Source organism: Opisthocomus hoazin, chromosome 6, assembly GCF_030867145.1.
Source record: "Opisthocomus hoazin isolate bOpiHoa1 chromosome 6, bOpiHoa1.hap1, whole genome shotgun sequence".
In the NCBI taxonomy this organism is placed as follows: Eukaryota; Metazoa; Chordata; class Aves; order Opisthocomiformes; family Opisthocomidae; genus Opisthocomus; species Opisthocomus hoazin.
The window spans coordinates 11650835-11676090 of NC_134419.1; the positions used below are offsets into that span (position 1 = coordinate 11650835).

The following is a 25256-nucleotide window of genomic DNA, read 5'->3' on the forward strand; positions in this document are numbered from 1 at the left end:
GTAGACCGCGTTTTCAGACATGTTCATCACTAAGATGCACTTAACTTTTATTTCTAAATTTCTATTTTTATTTACATTTCACCTGCTAGGGTCCCAAGTTTGGTGCTTCCTCCGCTCGAACACAGCCAAGCCCTTGACCTGCCGTAGCAGCCTGTGGGGTTTCCATCTCCTGTGGAGAAAATGTACAGTGTGGAAATTGGCTCCTAGGGGAAACAGCAAGTGGAAAGTGTAATCCAGTGTAGAAGTATTTATTTTTTTAAAGAGAAGTGACAACCTCCTGTCCCTCTGCTGCCCCGTGTACTCCCCGTCTATTTCACATTTTAATAAATTTCTTGTTTATCGTGAGGAAGCAAGTTAATAAGTAATGGCAGTTGCTCCTCAGAGAGAGAGGCTGCTGAAGGCTGCGATCATTTTAATTTGGGGTGTGTGTTGTCCTCATTGTGGGGAATGTTGGCTGTTGAGGTGGGTGCATTGGTGTTGGTAAAATGTGACGGTTCGCTGTGTGCACAAGTGTTGGGTGTAAAGTCTTGCAAGTAGATCTCTGAGCAAGGGGTCAGGGGGCGATTAAGCTGGTCTTGCTGGGAGCTTTGGGGTTCCCATCTCCATTAGCTCTGGGTAAGTTTGAAACCCAGCATGATGGGACAGTCACCTCTTCCCTGTGCATCCCCAGGCAATCCTAGCATTGCTTTTCCAGCTGAGCATCATCATTCGATGTGTGGTGCCAGCAGGTCTCAGCCCTCTTTATATGCCAGAAGCACACAGCTACTTGCATCGGACACTGACCCAAGGTGATGCTGTGTTTGGTTTGGAGGTGGCCTGGCCCTGGGTGCTGTATGTACCCCTTCTGTGGGATATGGAGATGATGGTGGAGCCTGGCTGTGTGTGCACCAGGATGGTGTTAGCATCACTGAACAACTAAACCTGAGTGCTCAGAAGCCCTGAGTCGCGATGTGAACGATCGGATCTGCTTAAAAGGTTAGGAGCTTTGGGAAAAACTGTTTCATTTCTGCACCTTTCTGTGTGGTTTTGAGCTCACACTTGCATCTCCTTGAAGTGCCTGTGACAGACAGGCTTCTCCCGTGACCCCACAGGTCAGGGCTTCTCAACACCGAATGGTCCGATTGCAGTTGCTCGTTGGCATGTGCTGCAAGCCAGGATCATGGTAGGGGCTGAGATGGCACCTCTTGAGGAGAAAATGGCCTCTTTGTTTTATCTCCTGGTTGTTCTTCACCTACGACACCCGAGCGTGAGGGTGTGTAATGGCTGACGCATGGTCGGTGCAGCAAGCTGTGGGAGCTGCTAAGCAGCTGCGGGAAGCAGGATTAGAGCATCCAGCATCGGGACAGGATGGAATCCACCCACGTGGATCCCTTTCCAGGTGTCATCTCAGCAAGGATGACTTTCCAGCATCGGGCCTGATCCTTCTAATTACAGCAGTTTAGTCTGCAATTATGCACTGTGTTCAGCCAGGGGGCTGCGGTTCCTGGAAAACCCGAGCACAAGAGTTTGCCCAAAACCTTGCAGATATTCCAGGCTGAGCCTGAGAAGGTCACACAGGGGAAGGCAGGGCTGGACGTTTCCTTCCTGGGGAGGCAGTGGCGGACCGTGGGCTCCTCTCATCCCTTGCTCAGTGCTTCCCAGCCGGCTGTCCCATAGCGCTCGCCTCTGCTGCCAGACGCGGCTGCCTCGGTTTCCCGGCTGTGTGAAGGGGGACCCTTGCTCCTGGCTCAGCACAGGGTGGGGAAGGTGGTGGGTGCCGCTCACGGGGTAGATCCCCAGCAGGGTGCGGCTCCCCAGGTGCCCTCTGCCAGCTGGCTAGGTGACAGACCCCCAAGCCAGGATGTGTCACCCACGGTGTGTGGCGGCTCCACCTTTTCTGGGGGTGTTTCTGGACCATCTTTGAAGGGTCAGGGGAAGATTCCCCTCTACTGCTTCCCAGTCTGATACCATGTAATACTTGGATTATGTCCCGATTAGGGCAATTCCTAAAACCCTTTGCTGAGATTGTGGGTAAAACTGTCTTCTCTCAAATGACCGGCTTCGCTTTTCAAAGGGAAGAGAGGAGTCAACTCCCCAGTCACTCATCTGGTTTTGCTTTTTACTTCATTTCTGGCCTGTTATGCTGAGCTCAGTGCATTTTTCGGTTGCTTCCAATTCTAAATAGAGATAAATCTGCTGATAACCCTCTGGCACATGTCCCTCCTTTCCCTTTCCCTCCTTTCCCTTTCCCTCCTTTCCCTTTCCCTCCTTTCCCTTTCCCTCCTTTCCCTTTCCCTCCTTTCCCTTTCCCTCCTTTTCCCTTTCCCTCCTTTTCCCTTTCCCTCCTTTTCCCTTTCCCTCCTTTTCCCTTTCCCTCCTTTTCCCTTTCCCTCCTTTTCCCTTTCCCTCCTTTTCCCTTTCCCTCCTTTTCCCTTTCCCTCCTTTTCCCTCCTTTTCCCTCCTTTTCCCTCCTTTTCCCTCCCTTTCCCTCCTTTTCCCTCCTTTTCCCTCCTTTTCCCTCCTTTTCCCTCCTTTTCCCTCCTTTTCCCTCCTTTTCCCTCCTTTTCCCTCCTTTTCCCTTTTCCCTTTTCCCTTTTCCCTTTTCCCTTTTCCCTTTTCCCTTTTCCCTTTTCCCTTTTCCCTTTTCCCTTTTCCCTTTTCCCTTTTCCCTTTTCCCTTTTCCTTTTGTAAAGGGACTCAATTACTGAAATAAGTCTGTGGTTAGAGAAGCTGGAGACTCTCCATCCACTACCAGAAGGACCTCATGCCACATAATGGGAGGAAACCTCCCCTAAATGTCTCACATCACACTTTTCCGCTTTCCCTTTGTTCCTGTGTACTTAGCGTTAACTGCACAATATAGGTTTCCTTTTGTTTTAATTGCGATGAATTCCAGGGAGAAGGAATGGATCTCTCCCTCGTTTTTCTTTCTACTGTAGCCCCAGCCATCCCGATGACAGATCTTGTCATTACGTGGTGGTGTTTTAGATGTTTGCACTGCACCAAAAGCAAACGGAGGAGCCTGCAGTCTAGGCTATGAATTGAATAACAATGTTTTTCCCAGAAAAAAAAAAAAGTCTGTGAAGTTTTTAATCAGAAACACGAGTTTCACAGACACAGCCCATACACTACTCCCAACCCAACAAAGTGATGGCTCGCATCTCTCTGGATATTTTTTGGGGCCCTTTGTTTCTGAGGGCTGCAAAGCCATGGAGTCATCTTGAACTTGAAAAGCGGGAGGGCTTGTGTTTGCCCCTGCATGGTGGATCCTCCAGGACAGCTTTCCAGTTGCAGGCTCCTTGCTAAATCAGAAGTTGGTGGCATGGTGCTAGGAGATGCTGGGGACGATGTGTCCGGAAGAAGAAAGGGTAGCGTCAAGGGGCTTAAAATTACTGCACAGGAATCTGCTTCTCGTGCAATGCCGGCATGCTAAAGATGGTGAAAACTGCTGATACAGGAGAGCGACGCGTCTTTGTCAGGCATCTGTCTCCCAACCGCCTTCCCTTCAAGCAAGGAGGACTGCTGGGGAAGTCTGCTCCGCAGACCTCCCACTGCCTTCCTGACTTCTCAGAAGGGTCATGTGAAGGGTTCAATGTGATCAAAAGGGGTTTTTAAGTGTTATTTAAAGCGTGATGACTGTTCTGCAGAGGGTTTTTGTCATGCAGAATTGGGCAATTTGACAGCTCATCAGCCATCACCCCAAACTTTGCTGCGGGGTCTCACCGGAAAGGAGATACTGGCAGCTGAGAACTTGTACATGGTTGCCTCGCTTGGGTTGATCTGGTCCCTCTTTGATTTTTCTTATAGTGCCTGAACGTACTGCCTTGTTGTTGCCCTCTGAAGTGCGTTGAGCTTCATGGGTGGTGGTGGACAGTGTATTGGGGATCCCTTTTGTGATACTATGTGCGGGGCTTGGGGAAAAGGCCATGCCCGGGAGATGGCAAGGAGTCCTGCTGCTCTGGCACAGCCTCGGGGCTCTGTGGAGCTGACTCTGTAGTTGTGTGAGTGATTTTGGGTGTGATGTATAGTTTAGTAGAACTGGAGCATACCAAACAAAAACCTGGTGCTTGTGGAAGAGGTGGAAAACACTCAGATGCTCTGCAGGTCTCTCCGCTGTCAGAGCTGGTGTTTCTCAGATACCCTCAGCAGACTTCATGTGCACAATGGATGAAAGCCTTGCAACCCCCCAGGGACGTGTGTAAGTGCTGGCATCCCTCCTGTGAGGGACCAACCGGGGATGGGGGACCCCAGTGTGCAGGCGGGACTCTTACAGGAAGAGCGCAGAGCCAGGATGGAGATGTGGGAAGTACGACATGACAGCAAGCATTCCCCCATCCAGAGCATGGTCCTGCTGGAGGTTCCCTTGTAGCTTACCCTTTCCTCTCTGTGCAGAGATCGCAGGGACGAATCATTTGCTGCTTCCCTGAGCACTGTGGGGCAGACGTTGCATCTCATGATACACAGTCCTTCAGCCTCTTCACTAGGTGGTTCCTCTCACTTTGCAGCTTCAGGTTGAAACCAAGCTGGAAAAATGGTTTTCCCACATGAAATCAAGGTGTATACTTTTCCCTCACCTCAATTTTTCCCGGACATTGAAATTCAGCATCAATCTTCCCAAGCTTACCACCTCTGCTCACCTCCTCTTCTGGGGCTGCTCTGATCCAGGGTTGTCACCAAGGGGTGATGACCACCCCAGCCACTGGTGTACAGGAGTTACTTGAATAATTCCCTGTCCTGGTACTAAAGTCCCTGCAATAAGAATAATTAATACACTCACAAAGTTTCCCAAAATGATTCTGGAATAAAATGTCCACAGAAGAGGCTGATCTGGAATAGCAATTGCTGAATAATTTATTCTGCGATGAGTAGTTAATTTCCCTATATGGAGCAGTCCTAGTAAGCTCCAAAATTTCAGCTTTGTTGGTTGGGGGGGGTGTGGAAAAAAGAAAACCCTGAAGTTTTTATGAAGCTACTGAAGTGAGCTAAGCCGTTTAAGTACAATAATATTTCTACAATATAAAAAATGTTTGGCTGTGGTCTCCTTAGGGAAATTCAATAGCAAAAATAAAAAAAAAAAGAGGTGGGTTTGTTATAAATGGGCGCTGTAAAAGTTGGCAGGAGAGGGGGCTCGTCCTGGTTCCTGCTCCAGGGGTCTGTGCCCAACTCCCGAGTGGGGGATGGAGAGCAGAAATGGCGAACAGTGTCATCTCAAAGATTTTTTCCACTTTGGGGGGAGCAGTTGCAATGCGGAGCCCTTTTCTGTGCTTAAAAGCGAGGTTTTGGGAAGGAAGTTAATTGACCTTTTCAGCAAATCTGTTGCTGAGGCCATTACCACAAATGCTATTGAAACGCTTCGTAAATATAATGTTCGTTTAACAACATTGCCAATAACTTAGAAAGTCAGACTTTATCCTCCTTTTAAGAAAACAGAGCTATTCTTAGTGGAAAAAATGTCTTTTTTTGGAAGAATTTGGAGCAGATTTTCATACTGAATGTAGGCTGCCTCATTCCCTCAGAAGGCTTCTGAGGGCCAGGAAAATTATCACTAATAACTTCCCTATAAATTGTAGAGCTGCTATTTTAAGGTCTGGTGTCTCGGGGAGGAGCGAGGTGGTGTCCTGCTTCCCTCCATTGCTGCGTGGTGCCCTGGTTTGATTCTGGTCCTTGTTAAGCTGGTTGCCACTTCTGCCCCATGCAAAACCAAAACCTGGGAAGAAAACAAGTCAGGAGGCCCTCAGGCTTGGTTTTGCTTTTGGTTTTCCATGTTGGTAGGTTGAGTCTGGGTTTTGATGTGGAGGTGGCCCAATCCAGCTCTGGCTTTAAACTGCAAAATAGGCATTGGATGCAATTTGTCTTCGTGTATTTGGAGACAAAATCCAAAGCTGCTCCCTAGCTTGAGGCGAAGACAGACCTGGAGAAGCTGTTGGTGTGAGAGGGAGGCCATCTCGCGGAAAAGCAGGTCAGCAAGGGGAGCAGACCTAGAAAAGGATGTCCATGGCTCTGGAGCAACTTCTCCGACCAAAGCATACCCAGGGATGAGCCCTTAAGCCAGGAGCAATGGGTTAAGGGCTCTGGCATGGGAGGCACTTCACTTTTGGGGGTCGGGATTGTGTTTTTGTGGGGAGAAGAGTTATGTGAATTCCCACATAAAAAAAGGCGACAAAGGGAAGAGCGCTGCTCTGCTCGCTTTCAACTGCGGTGAAGATCAGTGATCATAGTGACACTTGCATGGAGGGAGAAGAGGCATTTCCTAATTAAAACCCTTTTATGTACTAGAAGCCAGCGTCTCAGCTGTTGGAAATCTGGGTGGCTCCATTGAAGTCAGGAGCTGACCCCCGGTCAGCCTCGCGTGTGAGTTTTGGCATCTCCCATCGGTTTCCGTGCGGCCGCCGGGGTGGTGACAGCATGGGGCTGGGTCTGCTCTGCGGCAGCCTCCACTGATGGGATGCATAAGCCCGGAAACCCCAGCAAAAGTGAATTTCCTCTGCATGGCTATTTTCTTTCATGCTTGAAAACAACCCTGCATCTGTTAAGAAAACACCTGAGCTATAACAAGGAACCGCGTTGCTCCTTGTTCAGACACAGTTGCTCATGAACGCAGAGAGAAGAGGAATGCTTTTGGGGTGGTCACAGATCGGTTGCTTTTTCTCCCTTGATGTGGAGATGGTACATTCACTGTTTCTGTCAAAATATGTACTGTACCTCCTCATCTGTCTAATTTCTCATGGTTTTAGGAAAGTTCTTTATATTCAAGCTTACCACGAGATATACTGTAGCAGTGAAGAGCAGAGACTCGACAGCATTTTGCCACCAGTTATTACATGAGCAGCACATGTTAGCAAAGATGTGGTGAACCCTTCCTCTCTTCAAGCCCTTTCTATTGCTTATGCTGCTGCAATAACAGCATTTGGGTTGGTTTGCATTAAATCTGAACTGCTGGGAGAGGAGTTCAGCTTGCAGGGCTGCAACTTAGCAGAGGAAATCAGTCTGAGCTTTCAAACTGATTGTATTTTTTCCTTCTTCCCCCAAACCATATGTCTTTGGAGCAAAGGTTGCACATCTGGGTAGATTAAAAACCCGTTTGCTGGTGGGCAGCGGAAGGATGTGGAAGGTGATGCTGGGAGGAGTGGTCTTGGCTTTGGGGCTGGCAACAAAAACCAAAAAAACCTGGGTGTTCAGGTTTGGATGGGCAACAAAGAGTACTGCAGGCCAGGGAGAAAATGGGGGAACCGTTTTGAGGATTTTAGGGGAGTATCACGGAATGGGACTAGTCGTCTGGAGCATGGCCTTGGTCCAGCCACCCTCTGAGCTGGGTAGGGGGAGGAAAAAGCCCTCCATGTCAGGCTCCTGGATAAACAAACACCAGAAATCTCGTAAGGGTAATAATGGAAATCACTGGGAAATTGAGTTAATACAAGGGCATCTGTGTAAGTGAATGCTTGGGACAGGGAAACGGCTTTGTCCTTTAACTCTAGTAATGCTGGAGCAGATGGGAAGCGCGGTGTGCTTCACGCATTAGCTGGCTCGGATAAAGAGCAAGGCAGAGGCTGGTTCTTGTGGCTGATTAGAGGTTAACAGGGATAGAAACCAGCGGATTGACTCTTCGTTTGCAGGAGGTGGTGTGGGATCAGAGCAGATGGCAGAGAGAGCGTCCTTCCAGCTTACTCAGCTGCTCAGAGGAGCTTACTGCTCCCTCCAGCACAAACAATCCTGCTTACATCTCCTCTGTTTACAGCTGCAGCTCGTGCTTCTTCCCTGGCCTACCTGGACAGACAGCATTTCTCCTAAACCTGTGGTAGTTGGTGTCCGAGGCAGTAGGTATGTGGAGACGCTTGCAGGCACGGTGCATCCTCTCCAACTGAGCTGTATCCCTTTGTTACAGCTCCTTGCCAGGGGCTTTTAATGGTCTTCATTAGCTCTTCGAAGCCAGAGGTGCTTTTCCAGGGTGAAAATGACTGGGAGAGGACAGGAGCGTGGGACTGGGGAGGAGGATTGCAAGGGGAAACTGTACAGCAGCAGCAGTACGGCTGCGTTCTGCTGGGGCAGCATCCTCCCGGCCAGCCATCGCCTGCCTCCTTCATCCCTGCCAAGGTCTCGTTCAATGGCAACACCTTTGCCTGTGATCACAGAAAGAAATCGCTTTGGGGAGGAGGGAGTATGTAAACTCATACCAGCTCTGCTCATTGACTCGCTGGAAGCCTGGATTCCCTATTTTGCAAGGGAGAAATGGCAATTGATTCAGCCTTACCCTCTTTCTTTTTGTCTGCCAGCTCTCTGAAAAGGCACATTTTATCTGTGTGTGACAACACCTGCCTAGGGTGCCTCTCATTGAGCTGCGCTGAATCAAAAGAGCAGCAAGAAAAGTGGGTTTAATTGCACACATCTTCAGCGGAGTCTTTCTTGCACTCGCAGCACAAAAGGCCAGCCCCACGCTGGCTGAATGGAGCCCGGGAGGGCTGGGGCGCGCCGTACTCTCCGTTACTATCGGAGGCAGATGATTCACTTTGCTGGAGCATTGTCATGTGCAAATGAGTTCATGAGCCCATCTCCTTTCCAACTGCAAGGTCAGGGACTGAGCAATTGTCAGCATCAGCTGGCTGGAGGAATTGATGTAGAAGCTAGAAAGCTTTGGGAGATTTTACTAACCTCTGCTTCGCACCGCGCGAGTGCACCGACACCTTCCTCCCGCGGGTGTTGTCTATATTACAAATATTGACTGATTTTAAGTTCACATTTTGGAAAGCTGCTGTTTCGAGGCACGGAAATGTGACCAAGAATGGCTTATAAATAACACTTGGTGGAGCAATTATTATTCATTGCTAGTTATGGCTTTCACACAGTGGAAAAACAAATGGTTTTTCCACTAGGAGCTGGAGCTGCAGTCCTTTTAATCACTAAAGAGCTTGGAATCGCTTTAGTTTAAAATACCTTTCCGCTGTGGTTTGGAAATTTAAAAAAAATATTTGGGTCATGTTAACCTAGTGTATACACTTGTGCTGAGAATTTCAGTTTACCTCGTCTGCATCTGCTGAGCCCCATAAATATCTGTGTATTTGTTCCTTTTCAGTTTTGCTCTGAAGGCAGAGCTGCTCAAACGCAGATTTGAAGTGGGGTTAGTCTGACTAGAGGTAGGGTCCTGGAAGCTGAGCACCAGCCACAAGAGCAGCGAGGAGCCAAGTCACTGGCTGCCGCAGCCACCCCTCTCCTGACAGGATAGAATCATTGAGATTGGCAAAGACCTCTAAGATCATCAAGTCAAACCATCAGCCCATCACCACCATTCCTGCTGAACCGTGTCCTGAAGTGCCATATCTACATGTTTTAAATGCAGAGGGATGCGGCTGGTGCCGTTCGGAAGCGACGTGGATGGACTTTCCATAACGTTGCTCCTGACGGAGCCTGTCCAGAATATCAGCTGTAGTTACTAGAATTTTGCTTGAGGAACTGGCAGCCAGATGTCAGGGTTGAGTTCTTGCTCAGAGGGGTGGATGTGGTTGCGCGTTTCCCTCTGCAGAGCCGTTCCTTGCCCTGCTTTGAGGTTTCCACAAAGACCGAAAAAAGCTTACAGAAGGGTAGAGGAGCCACAGTGATGTGAAGAAATGCTCCCTGTGTCACCCATGCGCTGCTGGTCCCCATCCTCTTGCGCAGAGATAGCAGTGCAGCAACCTCAGATGGTCGGGTTCTCGATTGCACTAATGCTCAGTGAGAGGCAAACGAGTGCTGCGCCTGGGAAGAGCGAGCGAATTTTTCCAAATGGCACAACTTTGCGAATGACAACTGTGACTTCTGCCAGGGCTGCAGTGTGAAATGTGGGGGATGGCTGTGAGCAGCAACTGCCAGAGGGAGCAGAGCTGAGCTCTCAAGTTCCCGGCTGGTGTTGTAGCTGTGGGGTCCTCCTCTCCCTGCTCCTCCTCATGGGTGTTGGAGGGTCATAGTTAAGGGAAGGGATTACACCTGGGTTTGCTTGTTTCCGGGGTTTAAATTTCCACCTGTGGTCTGCGCATCTCTGAACTTCAGGTATTTTGATGTAATCGGCTTGAACATTTGCTTTACCTTTGGTGGTTTGCTGGGGGACCCAAGACAAGGGTCCTCCACAGCTGGCCCAGTGGTGGGCTGGAGCTGCAGGATGGGATGGTGGTCTCTCCTGATGGGCGACATGTGGACATCTGGGTTGAAAATGCCCAACTGAAAGACTCTGACTGCTGTTAGAGAACTGGAAGGGTTTGCAAAGCTCCTTTAGGTTGAGTAGGTTTACAGATCAAAGAATTTTCCATCTTGGTTAACGACATTTGTGTTGAGGCCTTAATGGTCTTAATAGCAAAGTGTCCTGTGCTGGAGTTCCTGCTAAAGGTTTCATCCTTCACAGCCATTTCAGAGCCCAGGGATGTTTTGTAGGTCCACGTTCCTCCCAGCCGGTGGAGTTTAGCAGCTCCAAAGAGGAAAATGTTGCCCAGATGATGAGTTTGGAAGTGCCACCGGTGTGGATCTCTCAAACTCCCAGAAGACATTTCTAGGGTTGGTTTTAATTTCAGTCAGAGGCACAATATCCTGCAGTACTAATGCAACATCAGAGCTGAGACTCAGGGGCAGATCTGCCGTGGCAGGGAAAAGGTCCTTGCTCTGGTGTTTTGTCCCCATTTGATGGGTAAGTGGGGTTAGGAAGGATGTGTGCTCATCATGCTCTGTGTTCCTGTGAACATCCGTGGCACCTTCCTGCGCTCTTACTGGGGCAGGTATGAGCACTCAGCTCCTTTTGCAAAGAGGCATCCACTGAGAAGCATCCATAGTAAAAGCAGGGGAGGCTGTTCTGGAGCAGGGAGGAGGTGACGTCGTTCTTGGGACAAAGCTAGGCTGCAGTGGGGTGTAATGAGTCTGTAGTTACAAAGATGGTATTTAATTATTTCTTTTCCATCATTTTCAAGGCCTGGCACTGTCACTTTGCTGGCAGCAAATCAAACACCAAGTTAGCTTATGTTAAGGAACAGAAGATGAAGTCCTAGATAAGCACTCGGCTGTAGGAGCGTCTTAAATTAAAACATGCAGGGGGAACACAGAGAAGAGTATTTGTTTTTGCTCTCAGCGCTATCCAGACCCCGTGTCTGCAGCCAGGGCTGTGTTTCTCTGCTGGAGTGGAGGTAACGCCTGCCCCATGTGCTTCATAGGACGTGAGATGAACAGAGAGGAGGGTACGGTGACAGCTGTCCTTCTGCAGGGTGACCTGTAGCCTCTTGGTGACTAGCATCAGGGTTTTGTGTGGACCAGGAGTGAGTGCTTGGATGAATGAGGCAGTAACCACACCATAACCTGCTTTTTAATCACCACTCTTCTCTGGGACAGCGATACCCATCACTGATGAGCTGGTGAAACTATCTCCCACCCATGGGTTCTGGGCTGCAGACCTGGCCACAGAGCAGGGCGCAGCACGGTAACTGCAGGCTGACTTCCAGTTAATGTAAATATTCCCAAATAATGCTGCTGTTGCCACCAGCTCCCCTTGCCTCCTCTCACCATGTTTAATTTCTGACTAAGCTTTTGATAAATGTTTTGTATAGTGTTCCTAGTTTATCTTAAATAGACCTGCTGCCACCACAGCTAAAATCTAAACCAGCACTTGACTTAGGGCTCGCATGCCAGATGAACTTGGCAGTTGCTGACGCGCTGAATGGTGCTGTTTGACCTGCAGACCCCGGCTACGAGTTGTGAGGACCGGCTCTCGCAGTGGCTGGGGGGACACAGCTTGTAGGACGCCTGTGAGCAGCCTCGGAAGTGTCTGGGCAAACTTCCTCCCTCGGGGGCTGGATTCAGACCACGGTTGGTGTATTTTCAGACTTACACCTGTCTGAAACACGTTGTTTTGTTAAACAAGTTCCTCCAGCCTTACACCAGTTAGCCCCAAGTGGGGTCTGGCCCATGCTCCTGGTAAAGTAAGTGTTTGAAGGCAGTGTTTATGGTTAGTAATTTGTCTTAGAGGGGTTTTTGTATATCTCTGTGTGTGTGTGTGTATGTGCGTACGGGTGTACATGCGCGTATATGCATACATTATTGCTCAGGAGTGTGGTTTCCAGTCCTTTTAACTTGTTAAAAAAAAGTAAACTAGGGAGAAACTGGCAACGAGTCGGAGCTGCCTGCCAAGCATCACAGACCAGAGAAGTGGTAAAACATAAACACTTTGGAGTTTATCCTTGGGATTTATATAGTTTGGCGACCGGGGGATGGACTTGTGTGGAGGGGGGGGCTCGTCAGCCCGGGGCTGAGCCCGGCACCTCTGCAGCCACGCTTCCACTCCTGGCAGCGTGTGAGCGAGAGGGCAGCACGGGGTTGTCCATCCCTCCCCTCCCACTCCACCGGCCGTGCTGGGTGGGTTTCGGGCGATGGCAGCAGAACAGGTCTGCTTTCCCCCTCCCCTGCACTAAAGTGAAAGCAGACCTCCTTGACGCTTAATCAGATTTGAATGTGTTTTTTGGCGTGGCTTTAAAGAGACTGGCAGTGAATAGCTGGTTTTGATGCCATTTATTAAAAACCTCTGGTAGAATTTGTCTCGGAAAGCCTTTGTGAGAGCTGGCAAATGCACAACGGTTTGATACAGTTAATGTATTTTAATCTTCACCCCCCCACCCCTTCTCCTTTTCTGTCACTAATTGTAGGGCTCTCAGCTGTCTGCTGCCTTCTCTGGGGGGACGGCAGGCTCCGCAGGGACCTCTGTACAAACACGGGCTTAATAAGCGTGCAGTGGCACAGAGAAAAGTGAGCATCCTCTTCGGGGAGGAGGGCTGAGGTGGATTGCTGGGTCCCAGGTACCACACCAGGCGCTGACAGGGGTTTGCTGAGTGGCCCCAGCCACGTTAGTTAACCTCCTGGTGCAGGCTAGTTCTCCTTGTGGCAACGAAGCAAATGGACGTCTTTGTTTCCCCCATCCCTTTTCCAGGTGGCTGGGCAAGTGCAGAATGGTAGTGTTGGACCTCCTTGGCAGCTGGCTCCTGGGAAGGCCTCCCTGGGATTTCCGATTGAGGTTGATGGGCATCCAGTCTTTTCTCGTTGACTTTATCCCCGCCTTGCTTGGTGCATCCACCTTCCTTGGACCCAGAGGACCTTCCGAGCCTGTTTCGCACTCCTCACCCACATATGGGATTTGTTGAGACTTTTTTTTTTCACAGTTTGTGCCTGAAGGCACTGCAGCCCCTCAGGGCACGGTGGGGGCTGCTGGGAGCACCATAACGCTCATGCGAGTGATTTGGGCTGTCCCTGCAGCCCAGCGCACGGATCAGGCCGACGAGCGTCTGGCTCCCTGGCAGCAGTATTTCAGGGAAAGCTCAAGAGCTCGCAGGCGAGCAGCAAATATTGTGGAGCTCAGGGAACAAACAGTTTCCCTGGAGCCCACGGTTCAGGCTGTGCGTTGCTTCTGTCCCTGCTCCTTGTTCCCACTCCATGGAAGAGCTCAGAGCTGTGGCCATGCCCTGCAGCACTATACCTGGTTGAGGGGCTGAAGCTGGAGTTGCTTTGCATTTAATTTGTGGGGCTTTTTTGTCTGCCTCATCAAAGAAAAGAAAACCTGGCCTTTTTCTGCCATCCCTCACTCACGTGAGAGCTGCAAATTCAGCAAGAGGGAGGCGTGGATGAAGATGACTCCCAGGAGAGAAACAGTCTGAGAGACTCTTAAACAAATGGGAACTGAGCGGCTTTGCTCTTCCCCTGAGGGTTTGGCTGTTAAGTAGACTTGCCGATGAGTCTGGCTGCACATGTGTGCTGGTGCAGAAGTGTGTTCGTACGCGGGCTGCGTGTTGCTGGATGTAAGCCACTGGGACATTGTGTGTTGGGTGGTGCATTCCTTGACACAGTGATACATAAGCAGCCTTGGCTGCCCCTATTCACCTTCCAGAGTTTGCATGGGTAGTCATGGTCAGAGGAAAGCTAACGTGGCCTTTTGCTCTTCTCCTTTCCCTCTCCAGGGTTCCACCTCAGTGGGACAGTAACGGAACCGGCGACTGCAACAGAACCAGAGATGACCTACAAGGTGGCCATCAGCTTTGACCGCTGCAAAATCACCTCAGTGACATGCGGCTGTGGGAACAAGGACATTTTTTACTGTGCCCACGTCGTGGCACTTTCACTGTACAGGATCCGCAAGCCGGACCAGGTCAAACTCCGTCTTCCCATCTCAGAGACCCTTTTCCAGATGAACAGGGACCAGCTCCAGAAGTTTGTTCAGTATTTGATCACGGCACACCACACCGAGGTGCTGCCCACTGCCCAGAAGTTGGCTGATGAGATCCTGTCGTCCAACTCGGAGATCAACCAAGTGCACGGTAATTGCTCCCTCCTCCCTGGGTGGCTCGGTGCTGATTCAGTCCCTGTTTGGGGATGGACTGGTGGTTTCACACTGAGGGTGGTGACCTTTGTTTTTGTCTCTGGCTGTGCAGAGAGAGGTGGCAGTGTCAACTGATGTTAATGCATGGGTGTTGGGACCACATGGGTGTTGGCCACGCATCCCCGTTCTGCCCTCTGTTCTTCTTTATGTGTTTATCTGTCAAACACTGGATTCAACAGGCAAGAAAAGGCAGAGCGGGCAGGCTGGTGGTGCACAAGGTACAGCTCGGAGTAGGATGGAGAAGCCACGGGTGGAGGAGGGGAGCACATTTAGTCACCAACACAGAAGGACGTGGTGCTGGAACCCTGAGGAGCGGGAGGTACAGGGGATGCTCCTCCAGCGTGCGGGGACATGGTGTCAGCCCAGCCCTGCACGTTGCTAAGTCAGATGCGGCTGAGCTGGTGGGAGATAAAGCTTTAATCTCCATGGGCGTTAATTTACCCGTAATAAATGAGTGTTGCTGTCCTGACCTACTGCACAAAGGCAGCAGAGATGTGTCCTGGGGCTTTGTGTTTGGAAGATGCTTTTGGCTTCCTGCCCTGGAAAGCACGGACTGGGGGACGGTGCCTATCCCAGCCGTGCTCCCATTGCCCGCTGGCCCAGGAGGTGACCTAGGCTCCTTGGGGAGTTGCCCTAAGGCTCCCTTCGTCAGCCTAAGCCGGGTGCTCCCACTGTGTCTTTCCAAGGAGCCCGGGAGCTGAGGTTGCCCAGGGTCTGCAACAATGAGCCGCTCCCCACCGTGCCTGTCCTACCAGCTGTAGAGCGGAGATAATAAACACTTATCTGCCATGGAAGGGCGTTGCAGGGATTAACACATGCCTGTTAAGTGCTCCGAAGATGAAAAGCCCCATATGCAGCCTAAAATAGGATCTGAACTGGTTGAGTCTACATGTAGAGGTGAGGCCAGGGGTCCACCTCCACCGCAGGGTGATGGTAGCTCTGATCTCAGATATTTTCCCCTCCCTCTTTCTGGTTGTTCCTGCTTCTGCCTTGGGAGAGGCTTTTGTCTTCTCTCTGGGCCACATCTGCTGTGTGTGTGGTTGTGCTCTAAATTACTGGCTTGGGGGGGTTTCATCATTTTTTGGCATTAAAAACGAATGAGGAGCTGTGGTACTGCAAGAATCTGGTCAGGTCTGCTCCCTCCCTGAGCTGATCCACTGAAGTGGAGGTTGGGTAAGATCCCTTCTTGGCCATTGTTTGAGGCTGCTTTCTCCTAAGGAGATTGAAGAAAAGCTTTTAAGGCCCTGAGTATTTATTGCTCTAGAGTCAGCAAAAGGCTGGTGACTGAGAGTCTTACAAAGATACAGATGTTGGCTCAAGTTCAGTATCTGCCTCTTGTTTTTACAAGGAGTTTTAAAAAAGAGCGAAAATTCTCTGTCCCTTCAGATTCATGCAGATTCACACATTCTAGGGTGTGATTTTGAAATGACAGAGACATGTTGACTTACCCAGCAGAAGGTGGCACCTATCCGACACCCATGTGGCTGCCTAGCCGGGGTCACAAGCAAGTGAACTCCTCTGCAAGCAGGAGAACAGCCTTGTCTCATCCTGGGGGAGGATGCAGATCAGCCTTAGGATGATGAGATGATCTAAGATGATCTTAAGATGATCTAAATCTCATAGATGTCGCACCCGGTGAAAAGGAAGGCTCAAAAAAATCCACGTTCAAGTTCACAGTGGTGTCATCCAGGGCTTCGGTGCTCGATTCTGGACAGCGTTGCAAGCTTGGCCCCCCCTGTCCTGCCAGTGAAGCCCAGCCACAGTGCAACTGCATCGCAGAGCTATTTGAGCAAGGAGCCCAGGGCGAGGAGGGGCTGCAGGCGCGTGGGACTGTGTATGTTAGAGCAATCTGGAAGCTCCTTGGAAGCTCCAGTTGAAGGGGATCCAAATTTTTTTGCCCCTTCCTAGCTGCAGTTCATTCATTCATAGAGGATCCCTGATCTTGGGATTTGAAATTTTTCAAGGTATGCTTTACATAGAGCTTCACAGGCTTACGTGTGCGTTTCTTGGCCATGTCTAGTTCAGACCCTTGGGGTCACACCTTCGTTCATCTCGGGGTTGAGGCTAAGCTGGCTTTTGGCAGGCCGACCTCTGCAGCCCAAACAGTAACCCAGTGTGTGTGCTGGGTGCCTGAGGTTATTACTCTTCGAAGCAAGAACGGCCTCTCCAGAAATCCTTCCTGTTTTTTTCCCCAGTCTTTCTGAGGAGAGGTCTGTTGAGCTTCAGGTCAGCACTGGGTCTTCCCCACCTGCCTCTGGTCACCCAAAGGGCTGCTCGTTCCATGTTGATGGTGAGCATGTGGAGTGGAGGAGCTGATTTTGCAACTCGGGAGCACTCCAGGCTGTCTGGGGAATGCCCCTTGTGCAAGAGGATCATCTGGTTTTTTAAAATAAGGCTTTCAGGGCTGCTCCTTCTCCCCCTGCAGAGCCTGAACAGCAAAGAAAATTACAGGCCATTGTCTGACGTGCTCGTCTCGAGGCGTCAGAGCTTTGTTCCTTGCAGGAGTCTGTAGCCGCGGGCTGTGCACTGCATGCCGATCGTCCCGGCTGCCTTCCTAGAAGGAAATGCAAACTGTCCAGTAATGATGGAGTCTCGGAGCTGAGCCAAGGCGCTCGCGTATTCTCGAAGGATTCAATCTGAGCGGAGAGCCTAGGTGTGCCGGCCGCTCTGTTCCCCGCTTGACCTCTGCCTGCTCGAGTGGGTCACGTTTCTGCTCTTGTAGCCGGCTGCAAAGGGCAGCGTGCTCACAGCGAGAGCGTCTCGCGTGTCTGACTCCTCCGCGCTCGGCAGCTGGAGCAAGGAGACCGGGGTGGGTTTCAGTGCTGCTGTGTCCCCTCCCCAAGTGTGTTCCTGCTTCTTGGGGACACAGGCAGCAGCGTGACTGTCTGGCACGGAGCAAGGCTGCAAGGGTTTTCCTTGCGCCAGCAAATGTGGCTGGCAGCTGCTTGGCCTTTCCTGGCGGGGTGGCTGCTGGGGGCAGCAAGGACTGGCAGTTGGAGAGCTTGGATCCAACAGCCAGGCCTCTGATGGGGTGAGGAGCATCTGCTGGTGGCCACCTTGGCACTCTGCTCCCTCCACTCTTCCGAGAGCATCAGCCCATGGCTCACATTGGTTTGCCATGGGTCCAGCCTGGCTCGGGGGAAATGCGAGCTGGGAAAGTGGCTCAGGGCCATCAGCCATGGTGGGACATGCTGGGGATAGGTGCAGCTTTGCCACTGGGTGGGATCCATGCTCTACCACCATGGAACATGGGAAGAGTGTGTCCTGAGGTGCGAGTGAGAAGCCGAGAGTGATTGCTTTCATGCAGTGAAGTATTGCGGAGAGGGCCAGGGGTATCGGTAGAGGCAAGGCTGTGAATAAGAGCTGAAATGGGAATTGTAGGCAGAGAGGGAGATTTCGGGCGCAAAAGCAAGCAATGTGGAGGAGGGGGAGCTCAGAAGCACCGAGTCCCGACAGCAGTGCTGGGTTTCCTGCTCTCACAGCGTGGATCCAACACCCAGCAGCAGTGAGCGTGCAGGGTCCAGCGGGCCTGGGAGGTGGCACTCATCTCCTCTTGTGTTTTGGTTCATGCTTGTGGGGAATGACTTGCATTTATTTTAAGAGGAAGGCGGGATCAGTGTGGAGTGTGCAGGAGGAAAGCTGTTGTCTCAGATAAATATGTTGAGCCCAGTTGGGATGTCTGGGCTTTGGAGGCAAACACTGAATGCTTCCTGAGGGCAAAAGCAGTCTGCGGCCAAGGAAGTAGAGGAGGCTGATGGAAACCACTGCAGGGTCAGAGACAGTGGTCATTAAAATCTTTAATTAGAAGCTTAAAGATATGAGAGGCAGCTCTGAGGGCTAACAGTGCCTGTGGGCCCAGAAGATTTGGGGCTTAGAGGTATCCTTCGTGCATCGTCTGTGAAGTCTCCCCATCCTTTGGGTAAGAAGCAGGAGGTTTTGACAAGCCCGGTGGTCGCAGCTTGGTAACTCGTCCTGCTTGAGCAGCTCTTGGGCATGGCAGGGAGAGCTGCTGCCCTCAGCCCAGGAGACGTGGTCGGGGTGATCTTTCTGCCCGATGGAAATGCCAGTGGGTGACACAGTGTTTGTGGCACTCAGCTGATGCCATTGAAAGGCTTGGGATGCTCTTCTCAGCCAGAAGTGGGAAAAACCACAAAACCTCCACTGTCTCGTAGTGCAGGGGCAGCTCCTGGCGAGGACAAGCCAGCGGAGAGTTGGTGTGAATCACCAAGGGGCCTCTGTGGTCCTTCTGGTTCTCAGGACCTTCCTTGGAGGAGAGGACTTTGAGAAAACTCTTTAGCAGGAATGGTCCTTCAGGCTTTGGCATGGGAAAACCAAATCTGCTTCTGCAAGAGCCATACGGAGCCCTCTGCCTCATCTTTTTGTTTTTGTCCCAGATGTATTCTTGACCCCCTTGAGCCCTTCCTTCGGCTCCTGGGCTACCACCGTCCTTCACCTGTTGGCCCATCTTGCCTCTTGTGCACAGCAAGTTGGCTGCCATGTCGGCCGTGCGGGAAGTCCCTGCCTGCTTGTCCTGTCATGCTGAGCCAGGGCTAATGTTTGAGTCCTCAGGCGGTCTTTAACTCTGAGGTCATCCCACGACAGCATCTGGAGGGCAGCACTGGTAAATCTATTTGAAATTCTGCTTTCCCACTGGGGAGGAGGAGAAGGTCAGGTCTCCAGGGGATTCGTGTTCCTGGTTGCTGAGCTGATGTGAATTCAAGGGAAAATAACACACCTGAGCGCTGGAGAGAGAGTCTCTGCCAGCGGCTCTTCCCCCTTGCCTTGCAGAGCCGCTGGCGTTGCCAGTGACCCCAGAGCACATGCGCGGTGCTTGACAAGCAGCTTCCAAACATGGCTGCGGCTGGACCAGAGAGCCTGGCCACCGTGCTGGAAGCCAGTCCAGCTTCACGTGCCCCATTGCTGTCAGACGGGTGTGAATCTTCAGACCACCCTGGAGGCTCCATCCAGCCTCTCTCCCCTTGAAAATGAACCGGGAGCCTTGGCGAAGCTTGACTCCCCGCTTTACTGCTATTTTTAATCCCTCGTTAGAGTTCATTTCCTTTCTGGTGCCTGGTTATTTTCTCTCCGAGGTTTTCTGCTGTTTGTTTATTTGTCCATGTCCTCCCCACCCCCTGCCCCAAGCTGTTCCTTCACGTCTGTTTTCTCTCTGGATCTCTGGATGCCGGACAGGCAGCCCGGAGGCATTCGGCAATGCCACCACGTGCAGTCATGAGATGGCCCTTGTGAACCGCCACCACGACGGCCAGCCCTACCCCGGGCAGCTGCGGCTCGGCCGGCTGGCAGAGCCCCCCCGGCACCGTCGACCCCACAGCCAGCACGGCCAGACCCCGAGCCACCAGCGGGTGCTGGGCACAGTCAGCTGAGACAACCACGAGGGAGATGCTAGGGCGAGCACCTGCATCCCTGGGTTGCTTTTACCATCAGCTCCAGGCGCTGGTTAAAAATGATAATTATCCCTTTTTCTTTGTGTCGCCACTCCTGCTCCGGGTGAGGCACTCTGGGAGCGCTTCCCGTGCCGCCTGGCTGATGTATCACCCTTTCTTGGGTTCAGGAGCTTGGGTTCGGGATGCTTTGATGCCTTGGTATGACCCACAAGATCTCACCACCTCCTCAGCCCCTGTAACCTGCTGCTTTCCAATCCAGGAGCGCCTTTTGTTTGCTTCATGTTGGGCAGCGAGTTTCTGAGCAAGGCGTTGAATTTTCCATGTCTGGCTTCACTCTGTTTTTTTAATTTGTAGATTTTTCCAGTCCTTATTTCTCAGTCTTTGTATCTGCCTGGAGAAGTCTCGCTTGGCTGTCAAACAGTTAAACACCAAGCCTGCGGCGAGGGGAGGGTCCTGCCTGGAGGGTGATGGATTGTGTTTTTATCTCTGTTTCTACAGCCAGTTTAAACGGGCTGGTGAAACACTCTTTCCACTCAAGATGTGCAATGGTGTTTCCTTAAATCTGAATCCGGCAGGACCAAGATCCAGCACATCTGAAACAGGGCTCTTTGGAGCAGGAGCGCTGCTATATGAGAAACGCGTTACGCAGGCGCCGGGCTGTTTTACATGCCGTTCCCTGCTCCTTTGGAGCCGAGACATGGAATCGCTCATCGGCTGCGTCACGGCGTGCTGCTGCCGCCGAAGCCCCCACAGTGTGAACGTTGGCAAGGGGAAGTGGACAAATCCTGCCATTAATATTTAAACCCTGCACAAATCCCGTTGTTTGCTCTTAAATGTTTATCCAGCTCCCCGGTGTAATTGGGCAGCCCATTATCTGCCAGGTTGCGCTGCGCGTGTGGGAATCTGCTATTACAGCCCTCTGTCTGAATCTTTTATAGGAGAGCAAAATACATTTACAAGCAAATTTGGGTTTTATTTGGAGGCGCGTTGCTAATTTGGCTGCGGCCCGAACCCCAGCGTGCGAAGTGCTCAATGTGTTGCGTGGGAGGAGGAGGTTTTTATTTAGCTGCACGCTGCTTTCCTTGCTGTTTGGGCTTTCTGTCGCTAACGCTATGTGTGAGCAGCGAGTGCTGAGGGTAGTCCTGGGAACCCCACAAAAATGCAGCCGCTTTTTGCGTCTTGCTAACTCCTCCGCCTTTATCTGTCACAGCAGCCTCAGCGAGGGACCGAGGGTGGGCTGACCTTCGGTGGGATGGGTCACCCGAGGTGTCTGTGCCCTCCTGGACCCTACAGATGCAGCCAGGTCACCCTGCAGAAGCAGCTGAGATGACCTGGCCGGTCTGGATAGCCGCAGCTCCGAGCGGCGGATGGGATGGTGGGGAGGAGGATATCAGGAGTGGGAGCGTCTGGGATACCTCGGCTGTGGGGCTGGGATGAGTGCTGGTGGTAGACAGATTAGTCATTGGTTCCTGATAGGGGATAATCGCTGGCTTGTCTGCTCTTTATCTGCTAGATAAGGACAGGGTTGGGGGAGGAAAGAAAAAGACACAGAAAAGCTGAGATGGGGCCAGGATGGACTGTCCCCGGTGTGGTGGTCCCTGGCAGCCTACGGCAGGGCTTGGCCACCAACGGCAGAGGAGCAGGATCAGGGCACACATGGGGCTGTAGGCAAAAGCCCTCATGCTCATCCACGGGCTGTGATTTCTTTTCTGCTGCTTCAGCTCCCGTCCCAATTATGTGGTTCTGTCAACTATAAATTATTCTGCAGAGGGAGCAGCATCCTCCTCTCCCTTCAGCACGGCGCAGGCTGCGCCTAGAGCTTGCTGGAACTGCTCTCAGGCAGCGACTGTTAGCAGAAATTAAAGGAATTTTGTAAAGGACATTAAATACAAATAGCTGTATCTTATCGGGTCAGGAGCATTCTCAGCCTCTGCCAGAGGAGCAACACCCCTCGGGTTGATGTCCTCTCATTTACAAGCCAAGAAGAGACAGCTGCCCTGCGGAGCAGGCATCCCAGAGCTTGATTTTCATGAACTGCATCTGAGCTCCTGGTTCAGCAATGCGCGGGCTGGGGCGTGCATAGCATCCCAAGCTGTATGCACATGAAAGCGATGTCTGCTCCCCAACCAGATCCCAGTCAAGTGGGGAAGACATTATTTAGATTTAATTGGGACATCATTAAGATTTAGTTCCCTTGGCTGTCCGTGCAGCACCTCACTCTTCCTGCCCTGATGGCCCTCCTCGCTCGAGAGGGAGCCGAGATGGGAGAAGCAGACTCAAGTTGAGCAGAGCATCCTCCAGCTGTGCTGGTCCCTCCTTGGCACTGGTTTTCAATGAGAGGGTTCAGCAGAGCAGGACTCAAAAGCGTGGAGCCAAAAAGCTGAGTTTCTGTTCCCTTTTGTGCTTCTGGCTGCTTGCTGGAGCTGTGCTGCTGCCTGCCCTGCGAGCCCGGGAAGCTGGGGCATTGCTGGGAGGTAGGGCAGCCCTCAGGGGGGTGAATGGGAATCGAAAGGGGCAAGACAAGGGGAGGTGGATCCAGGCTGTTGTTTAAAGCACTTGTGTTTTTTTTTTCTTTTTTTCTTCTCTGGAAGATGAAATACAGCCTGTGAACACACGCGTGTGCCTGCCAAAGGCCCTGCTCTGGTCACAGTTTGCTCTTTGAAGGATTATTGATCCTTTGCTCTTTCCAGGAGAGGGTCTCTCCCGGGCAGGTACACTGAGGCACAGGGACTTGGCCCCTGTCCTAAAGCAAATGAGGGGCAGGGCCAGGCATTTAATTGAGGGCTCTGGAGCCCCCAAGAACTGTTACCTCAGTTAGACTGTTCCTAACGTGGGGAAGGGCTCGCAGGAACTGGAGCTTTACTGATGCTTAAACTAACCTGTGATGTGGAGCAGGAGGCGGTGCACCCCGCGCGATCCCTGGAGCCAGGGAATGCTCCGGGCTCTGCAGCTGCCCTGCCTGCAGCCCTGGGGCTTTGAAGGAGGGCAGGTCCCTGCTCTTCCTCAGCTTCGTTTCACGTGGGATGCAGAGGGAGCGGACTAGGCAGCAGCCCTGTGGTTGGCATCCCTCTTGATGGCTGCTGCCACCGCTGTGGAAGGTGGGGATGATGCTGTCAGCTGGGGCTCGCTGCCTGGGAACCTGGCTGGTTTTCCCTCGCCTGAGCTGAGAGTTGGGTCCACTTCTTGCTGGTGGGATGCTGACCCTGCTGCTCTAAACACGGTTGTCTCTTTTCTCCTCCCTCCCTGTCCCCCCAGGCGCTCCCGACCCCACTGCTGGGGCCAGCATCGATGACGAGAACTGCTGGCACTTGGATGAGGAGCAGGTCCGAGAGCAGGTGAAGCTGTTCCTATCTCAGGGAGGGTACTACGGCTCGGGGAAGCAGCTCAACTCCATGTTTGCCAAGGTGAGGAGGAGCCAGCTGCTCTCTCCCCTCTTTGCTCAGCACGTCACGTAGCCGGCAGCTCGCCGGCTGCCCTGGCAGGGTGCCCGTCACAGCTGGGAATCTCTGCTCCAGTGCCTTCTCGCCCGGTCGCAGAGCAGGCAGTTGTAATCCAGGCTCTGGGTCAGGCCTGGGTTGTCTCACTCTCCTGGCAGGTCCCTTACTCCCACACGATGGGCTTGCCATGATCCCTGCGCAAAGGAGGGCTTTCCCCCATCTCCCCATCAGCACAGTGTGGGGAAAGCCAATCCTGCAGAGCCTACTGAGACCATGGAGAGGTGGCACCAGCCTACAGACTCTTCTCGTTCTTTGCAGAAGGGCCTTGTTTTTATGTTCGTGATTGCTTGGTCCTCTTCACAGCCTGGGCTGTGGCTGTTTCTCAGCTGGACTCTAATCAGTCAGGTCACAGCCATTGCATGACTATATGTTATGCATGCATATATATGTATATATTTTTACAGTCTGGACCCTCAGACTGAGGGTGCTGTAGGTTGCCAGCCAGGTGACCATGTCTTAAACACCTTCGAGGGACCATGGTTTGTCTCACGAAAGACCTTCTCCCTGTCCTTTCCAGGTCCGGGAGATGCTGCGCATGAGGGACTCCAACGGGGCCAGGATGCTGACGTTGATAACGGAGCAGTTCATGGCTGATCCTCGGCTCTCTCTCTGGAGGCAGCAGGGGACGGGCATAACAGAGAAATGCCGGCAGCTCTGGGATGAGCTGGGTAAGGGTCACCACCTTGCAGAGAGCAGCAGCACTATTGGCTGGGCTGATGGGCCAGGGGCTTTGGGGGCTCTTTTTTGGGGGCAGAGGCCCTGAGAGATGCCAGGAGCTTGCTCTGTTCTCTGCTGGGGAAATCCTGGTGAGACAGCTGGATCAGACCCAGACTACACAGTTCAACACCTTAAACCAGCCTCTCTCATGCAAAGGAGTCGAGGATGATGGGTGTGCGGAGCATGGCTGGTCCCACGCTGGTGCTTGCAGCATCCTGGTGTTTGGTGTGCTGCCCCGAAGCCTTAGCGAGGGAGGACACAGGGGTTGGTGGGCCCCAGGGTCTCGATGTAGCCTGGACGTGGAAGTATTGTTCCTGGAGGTACAGTGACCTAGAGGAGGAAAGGCAGGTTCTCAAGTCTTGTCTTGTCTGACACGTCTGACAGATTTCTGCCTGCTCTGGTGCACGTTTCCAGGGTGAGGGGGACAGGATGGCCAGCGCAGAGCCTGGCTGTAAGGGAAATGCATTTCTGGGTAATTCTAGCTAAGCACCTTAGACACCAGCTCAGCTGGCTGACACCGTAATATCATTAGAATAAAACATTTAGATGACGTGGGCCCCGGGAGGCTGGTTGTGTGGCGGAGTTGATCTAGCAGTCCTGGGCTCCCCTGGACATCTGGGATCTTGGGAGAATGCTTTGACTTGTGCCATAGTTTCTTGAGTGAGTTTTTACTCCTCTGCAACCTGCCGGTGGGAGATACAGTACAAGGGCAAGGGCTTACAGGCTGGGACCGAAGGTTGTAGAGCTGGAAGAAGGTTGAGGATCATTCAAGATCCAGAGTACCTGAAGTTGCAGCTGGGGTCACAGACCCTTATACCAAGTGCCCAACAAATGCAAACATAGCCGTGAGACCAGAGAGCCTGGCCAAATGGCGCAGACAAGGGCCGGGCAGGGGTGGGATGTCTCGCTTCTGTGTGAAGTTCCCTAGATGGAAATAACCGCACTGGCCCTGAAGAGCTCGTCTGTGCTTGCTTGCCAAGAAGATATTTCCAGGATTTTGGGATGCTGCAGCTAGATGGTTGGATGTGCAAGGATCCCAGAGAGGTGGCCAAATCCACCAAGACAGAATTTCCACATGGAAGAAAGCAAACATGTGGATGGATGGGTGTCTAGGCAGGCCTGGACGCCGGAAGCAGTTTGTCCAGAATTAGAGATTAATTGGCCAGACTTCAAACGTGCTGTCCAAGCTGAGCGCCCTCCCTCCCTTCCCACACGCATGAGGCGGGAGCGGTTGGGTTTCCGTCCTGGCTTAACCATGCAAGGACCAGGTCAGCGCGTGTAATTTTGGTTGGC

General features: G+C 52.1%; 1 protein-coding gene across 1 annotated transcript in view; it reads left to right on the forward strand.

Moving 5' to 3' along the window:
- ZSWIM5 (zinc finger SWIM-type containing 5) overlaps positions 1–25256 on the forward strand; it is a 103375-nt gene that overhangs the window by 58080 nt on the left and 20039 nt on the right. Inside the window, exons 2-4 of the mRNA XM_075424619.1 lie at positions 13926–14282; positions 23005–23153; positions 23764–23914. Coding sequence (XP_075280734.1) covers positions 13926–14282; positions 23005–23153; positions 23764–23914 — 657 coding nt within the window. The remainder of the gene's footprint in view (positions 1–13925; positions 14283–23004; positions 23154–23763; positions 23915–25256) is intronic.